The sequence below is a fragment of the Chiloscyllium plagiosum genome, chromosome 37 (assembly GCF_004010195.1).
Source record: "Chiloscyllium plagiosum isolate BGI_BamShark_2017 chromosome 37, ASM401019v2, whole genome shotgun sequence".
Taxonomy (NCBI): Eukaryota; Metazoa; Chordata; class Chondrichthyes; order Orectolobiformes; family Hemiscylliidae; genus Chiloscyllium; species Chiloscyllium plagiosum.
Window position 1 is genome coordinate 24304226 of NC_057746.1, and position 7061 is coordinate 24311286.

At 48.8% G+C, this 7061-nt stretch overlaps 1 protein-coding gene across 2 annotated transcripts in view; it reads left to right on the top strand.

Annotated features, from left to right (window-relative positions):
- Window positions 1-5990: 5990 nt before the first annotated feature.
- LOC122541383 (nuclear factor 7, brain-like) overlaps window positions 5991-7061 on the top strand; it is a 15658-nt gene continuing 14587 nt past the window's right edge. The window contains exon 1 of one of the 2 annotated variants that reach the window (XM_043678109.1): window positions 5991-6455. In XM_043678109.1, the coding sequence (XP_043534044.1) occupies window positions 6057-6455 (399 nt within the window). In that variant the 5' untranslated portion in view covers window positions 5991-6056. The remainder of the gene's footprint in view (window positions 6456-7061) is intronic. The other variant, XM_043678108.1, reaches the window with a different exon arrangement.

Here is a 7061-nt window from a genome sequence, read left to right on the forward strand (position 1 = left end):
AAATACTGACTGCATAACCATAACCCCAGACCAAATCACTGGTGCTGATATGGACTACCTCTCTGGCTGTTTCCCTTCCCCCAGAGGAATGGCCTGCAGCCATACCCCCTCTGAGATGAACAAATCTTCCAAGATAATGGTGCACAAATCAATCCAAGCAGTCAGGTCTACAGTTCAGCATAGCTGAAGCGTGACTCTGCATTCTTATATTCTAGTCGTAGACATAGAGTCATAGAGTTGTACAGTATGGAAACAGACCCTTAGGTCCAACTCATCCATGCCAACCTGATATCCTAATAAATCTAGTCCCAATTGCCACTATTTGGCCCATATCCCTCTTAATCGTTCTGATTCATATACCCATCCAGATGCCTTTTAAATCTTGTAACTGTACCAGCCTCTACCACTTCCTCTGGCCGCTCATTCCATATGTGCACCACCTTCTCTGTGAAAATGTTGTCCCTTAGTTCCCTTTAAATCTTTCCCATCTCACCTTAAATCATTGCCCTCTAGTTCTGGACTCCCCCACCCCAGAGAAAAGACCTTGTCCATTTACCCAATCCATGCCCCTCATTATTTTATAAACCTCTATAAGGTCACCCCTCAGCTTCCGACTCTCAAGGGAAAACAGACCAAGCCTATTCAGCCTCTCCCTGTAGCTTAAACCCTCCAGCCCTGGCAACGTCCTTGTAAATCTTTCCTGAACCCTTTCAAGTTTCACAATATCCTTCCTATAACAGGGAGACTAGAAATGCACACAGTATTCCAAAAGTGGCCTAACCAATGTCCTGTGCAGCCACAACATGACCTCCCAACTCCTACTCTTGCACTGACCAATAAAGACAAGTGTACCAAATGCCTTCTTCACTATGCTGTCGACCTGGGACTCCACTTATAAGAAACTCTTTGACATACAAAAGTTAACATCCCAATGGAGTCCTTTGATTATTCCCTGTACCTGCTCATGAAACCGCAGGCAAATGGGATTAGATTAATTTAGGATATCTGGTTGGCATGGACGAGTTGGACTGAAGGTTCTGTTTCTGTGCTGTACATCTCTATGACTCTATGACTGATAATAATCTCATCTCTCACTCTGAATCATGTCACAAAAATGTTTTTAAATGCTTCAGAAAAAAAAATCATGTCCTACGTGCTGGCAACTTGTTTGTTTGTTAGTGAAGCGAAATGAACTTTGCACTATGTGGCAACATGATTACTAATAATTTTCAGGTGATACTGAAAGTCCAACAACATTCAGTCGGAAAAATTCTCACTGCTACTTCCAGTGGACCTTCCATTGCAATCAGTCAGAGTCCTATTGCTGGTCTAGTTCTGAAAAAGAGTCACACTTGACTCAAAATATTAACTCTGTTTCTCTCTTCGCAGACCTGCTGAGTTTCTTCAATATTCCTCTGTGCTTGTTTCAGCTTTCCAGCATCTGCGGTATTTTACTTTTGTTCCATTGACTTAAAGCTGTAATTCGTGCAAAGTTAATGGACTAGGTGTGGGGTTTTCTTGTTCATTCATAGGATGTGAGTGTCACTGGTTAGGCCAGTATTTATTTCGCATCCCTATTTGTCCAGAACAAAGCTAAGAGTCAAATACATTGCTGTTGGTCTGGAGTCACATGTAGGCCAGACCCAGTAAAGACATTAGCAAACCAGATGGATTTTTGATGACAATAGCCTTGCATTTTATTACGGATCTTTACGGAGTTCAAATTTCACCATTTGTCACAATGATATTTGAACCCATGTCCGCAGAACATTAGCCTGGGAGTTATTAGTCGAGTGACATTACCACCACCTCCCTACAAAATGGGCAGCAGCCTTTAGACCACCAGTTACAAACCTCCCCCCCTCCCACCCCATCCAAAGTGTAGTTCCACTGCCTTCAATGAATCTGGGGTGCAGATCAGCCATTATTTCATAGAATCCCTACAGAGCAGAGAGAGGCCATTCGGCCCATCAAGTCTGCGCCAACCTTCTGAAGAATATCCCACCCAGACCGACACCCTATCTCCGTAACCCCACATTAAACATGACTAACCCACCTAGCTTGCAAATCCCTGGACCTAATGGGATCATTTAGCTCGGCCAATCCACCTAACCCCCAGATCTGGGACTGTGGTGGAAACCGAAGTACCTGGAGAAAGCCCATGTAGATGCAGGGAGAAGGTGCAAAATCTATACACACAGCTACCTAAGGCTGGAATCCAACCCAGGTCCCTGCTACCATGAAGTAGCAGTGCTAAGCACAGAGCCATCATTTCACGACCATATCAAACAATGTCCGAGTATACTTGAACTAAAAATCCTTTCCACACCCCTGTCCTATGTTGTTCTACTCAATAGAATTGAAAATCAAATCAAGCAGACGACATGATGCATCCACTTTTCAAGGTTAACTCCTACAGAAAATGCCAATGTATACTTTTAAACTTCAATAACAATAGGTATTTTGAACACTCGCCTGCAGTAATTTAATAAGACAATAAATTGGAATAAACTGCAACAATTTCTACTCATCGATGTACCATCTGTAACATCAACTCGATTAATATGAACAAATATCCCAAGACACCTGGTGGAATTTTGATTGTGACAAAGGTGCAGAAATAAAGTAGAATTAAAAACTTACATTTATGGAGAACGTCCCACAATCCCAGCTGACATTAAAATATTTTACAGCGACAGAGGTCCCTCTGAAGTGTAGTCACTGGTGTATTGTAGGTAACAGCAACAAACCTACTCCCAGAAACAGCAATGAGGTGAAGACCAGACATCTTTTTTTTAATATGTTGATTGAGGGATAAATGTTATGATAGGACACTCTGAACAACTCATCTGCTCTTCTTGAAATACCACCTTAGGGTCTCTTATTTCCATCGGAGAGGGTAGACAGCACTTCATTCTGAGGCCTCGTCTAAAAGAGGGCACCAACAACAGTACAGCACTCCCTCAGTAATGCACTGCCACAGCAGTCTGAATTTTGGATGCAACTCTTGGAAGTGGAAGGTGAACCTCACAATGTTCTGACACAAGAGGTGAGAGTGTGGCCCAACAAATTGAAAAATCCCAATGACAATTTGGCTGGCAGAGGGGGAAGCTTCCAAAGAGGATTTTTAATCAATTGAAGGAGATTTGGATGTTTCAAGTGGCTCAGCAGCTAGCCTGCAGTTAGCATAACGTCAAATGTCTGAGGTTCAATGTCCTGTCCTGACTGTGGCAGACGTGGTAACCCATCTTCTCGCCTATGCATGGTTCAGTGGTTAGCACTGCTGCCTCACAATGCCAAGGGCCCGGGTTCGATTCCACCCATGGGTGGCTTTCTGTGTGGAGTTTGCATATTCTCCCCTTGTATGTGTGGGTTTCCTCCCACAGCCCAAAGATGTGCAGATTGGTGGGTTCACCATGCTAAACTGCCTATAGTGTCCACGGATGTGCAGGCTAGGTAGGTTAGCCATGGGAAATGTGGAGTTATAAGGGTTGGGTGGGATGCTTTGCGGAGGGTCAGTGTTGACTCAATGGGCTGAATGGCCTGCTTCCACACTGTAGGAATTCTATGATTCCCATGCTGCCCTGAGCCAAACACATGGCATATGCTATGGTTTGGCAATCTGGATGATGGACGGTGTCTCTGAGACAAGGAAGAGACTGGGAGGTTATAGAATGAGGCCCACCTCATTGACTGCTCTGTCAGCTGAGGCCAGGAATGTGGCTACATCAGCAACAGAGATGTAGAACATTTAACTGGATAAACTACTGAGCAAGCTTCCAGACACAAAATGGAAGAAAGCCAAGGGAAATTCCAGATAAGCATCTCATTGATCAAAGGTCGTGAACTCACTGAAATTAACTGCGTGCAGCAATCTTTCATAATTCTCTGATCTCTTAGTGAGAAAAGGTTACAGCACTGTGGGCATTCGGGTCGGTGGGGAAAGGTATGTGCAATTTCAATGCATTTGAACATAAAAAGAGGGAATATTGAGAGACATAACCCATCAGGTCACCTCATTCTTCATTTTACACATTTCACAACACAGGAGGATACAAGCCTCAAGATCTTCTTCTGCAACACAGTAAAGTCGCGGCTGGCTTGGTGTCTCAAATTGTAACGCCACATTTCTTTGCAGAGTTTTTAACACAAGTCCATCACATTGTTGAAAGCACCAATCACCCTCTGACCTTCCAGAGAGTGTTTCCATATTTCAGTGCTCTGTGTGATCAGCGTGTCCCAATCCCCTTTATGGTCTCGCTCTAATTTGAAGATATGAGCTCTCCACTCATGCTGCCTTGACCAGGGAACAGTGATGAGACCCAGCAGGTGTTCACTTACCATACCTGCCCAAATCTGAAAGTAATTCCAAATTATTGACTGACGTTTAAATTGGATAATATCAGCCATTGATCTTCACTGTGTTTGCAGACAGCATGTCCTGAGGGATATGATTAATAATACACCCAATTATCCAACTATTTGGTTTTGTTAAGTGGATGAATAAACTGAAAGGATAAACGTTCAAAAGAGTTAAAGTGTTTCATGTTTCATCAGGACTAGGTTGCAAGAAAGCAATGGGAATTTATATGCAGCATGAGAACAGGGTGCTGCTTGGATTATGGTGAGACTGTAGGGGATTCAAGAGGGGCAGTTGGCTATCAATCTTAGTTGGTCGATTAAAAATCAGACCAGGCAGAACGCTGACTGAAGAAATGTTCCTCCCGACATTACACTTTTTCTCATTGAGGAAGGCACATGGACATAATCGTATTACCTACAGTAACGGGGTCTTGTATACGTGAATATATGTAGCCAAACTAAAAAGGATGAAATAGCGAGTGGGTGTGTGGACTATACCAGCCAGTTGTCCAACCGTACATTGACAAATCAAATCATTATGGAAACACCGAAGCAGGAATAGACCACAACTTCATCGAGCCTGCTCCACCATTTAATATGATCCTGGCTGATCATCGAACTCTGTTCTCGCTTTCTCCCCACACCCTTCGATCCCATTAGACCTTAAAACGATAACTAGCTCCTCCAGATGTGGTCTCAGTCAACTAGGAAAAAGTGAGGTCTGCAGATGCTGGAGATCAGGGTCGAAGTGTTTGGTGCTGGAAAAGCACAGCAGGGTCAGGCAGTATCCGAGGAGCAGGAGAATCAACGTTTCGGGCATCAGGAATGAGGCTTGTGGGGCCAATGGGGCTGAGAGATAAATGGGAGGCGGGGTGGGGCTGGGGGGAAGGTAGCTGGGAATCCAATAGGTAGATGAATGTGGGGGTGAAAGTGATAGGTCGGAGAGGAGGGCGGAGCATATAGGTGGGGAGGAAGAGGGACAAGAGGGTAGAGTTGAGTTGGGAGGTTGGGACTAGGATAAGGTGGGGGTGGGGAAATGGGGAAACTGGTGAAATCCACGTTGATCCCAGGTGGTTGGAGGGTCCCAAGACGGAAGATGAGGCATTCTTCCTCCATGTGTCGGGTGGTTAGGCTTTGGCAGTGGAGGACCTGCATGTCTTTGGCGGAGTGGGGGTGGGGGGGGGGGGGGGAGTTAAAGTGTTCGGCCACGGTGCGGTGGGGTTGGTCGGGGTGCGCGTGTCCTGGAGACGTTCTCTGAAACGATCCGCAAGTTGGCGTCCTGTCTCCCCTGCTACAGAGGAGACCGCAACGGACGCAGCTGATGACACAGGTAAACCTCTGTCCGACGCGGAAGGATCCTTTGGGGGCCTTGGACGGGGAGGTGTGGGTGCAGGTTTTGCCCTACCTGCAGGGGCTTAGCTACCTTCCCTCCAGCCCCACACCCTTCCAACCCCCTCCCGCTCATCTCTCAGCTCCCCCCACCCCCTTACTGATGGAGGGCGGAACGTCCTACCCCCTTGGGGATCCTCTGGCTTTGCAGACCCAGGTGCCATTGGCCTTCTGCAAGGTGCTGTGTCAGCTGATGTTATCTGAAGGGAACAGCCCCATTTCTGGGTGGACTCCCAGAACCCTCCCCTTGCGGCTGGGACACCTCCCTCCCCCGCTGGTGCCTGGGTGCAGGGAGCTGGGGAGGGATGGCGAGTGCGGACGGCCTGGAGAAGGTGAGGTCTCAAGTGACCTGCCCGTGCTGCGGGGGCTTCTACCGGGACCCGGTGATGCTGCGGTGCGGCCACAACCTGTGCCGGGGTTGCCTGAAGGCGAGGTGCCCCCAGTGTGGCGAGACTCTGCCCGGGGGAGGCGCCGAGCCCCGCGCCAACCGGCTGCTCTGCAGCCTGGCGGAGAGCATCCGGGAGCTGAGCGCCAGCCGGGATAGCAGCGGGAGCGGGGCGAGCGGCCGCTGCTCCAAGCACGACGAGCCCACCAGCATGTTCTGCCGGGAGGACCACAGGGCGATCTGCGTGATCTGCAGCACCTCCCGGGACCACCGGGATCACACCTTCCTGCGGTTGGAGGACGCCTCTGCCATCTGTCAGGTCAGCCCTCCCGCAGCTTTGCAAATTTTTGCAAATTACACCCCCCCCTTCCCCCCCCTCACCCCCCCGGCTCAGGCTCAGGCTCAGGTCTCGAACCAGGGACAGCACCTCTTCCTCGCCCTCACTCACTTGCCATTGCATTGACCGCAAGGATTGAGGAAGGGGGCTGGCTGGGGTAGGGTGGGAAGGGGAGAGGGGGGGGGGGGTGGGTGGGGGCTGAGCAAGGGGGAGAGATGTTGCGGGATTCACCATCCACCCAGGAGGTCAGGGACACTCACTCTGGAACACTCCGGTTCCCCCAGGCTCCTCGCTCACTCAATGACCATTACCCCACTCCCCCACCTCAGTCACTGACTGCTCCCCACTCCCCAACTTCAGTCACTGACTGCTCCCCACTCAGTCACTGAGCATTCCCCCTGCCTCGCCACCTCCGCACAGTCACTGAGCATTCGCCCTGCCCCTCTCTCTCCCCCACTCAATCGCTGACCATTCCTCCCTCCCCCACTAAATCACTGACCATTCCCACCTCCCTGTCCTCCACTCAATCACTGACCATTCCCTCCTCCCTCTCCTCCTCTCAACCACTCTCCATTCCCCCCTCCCTCT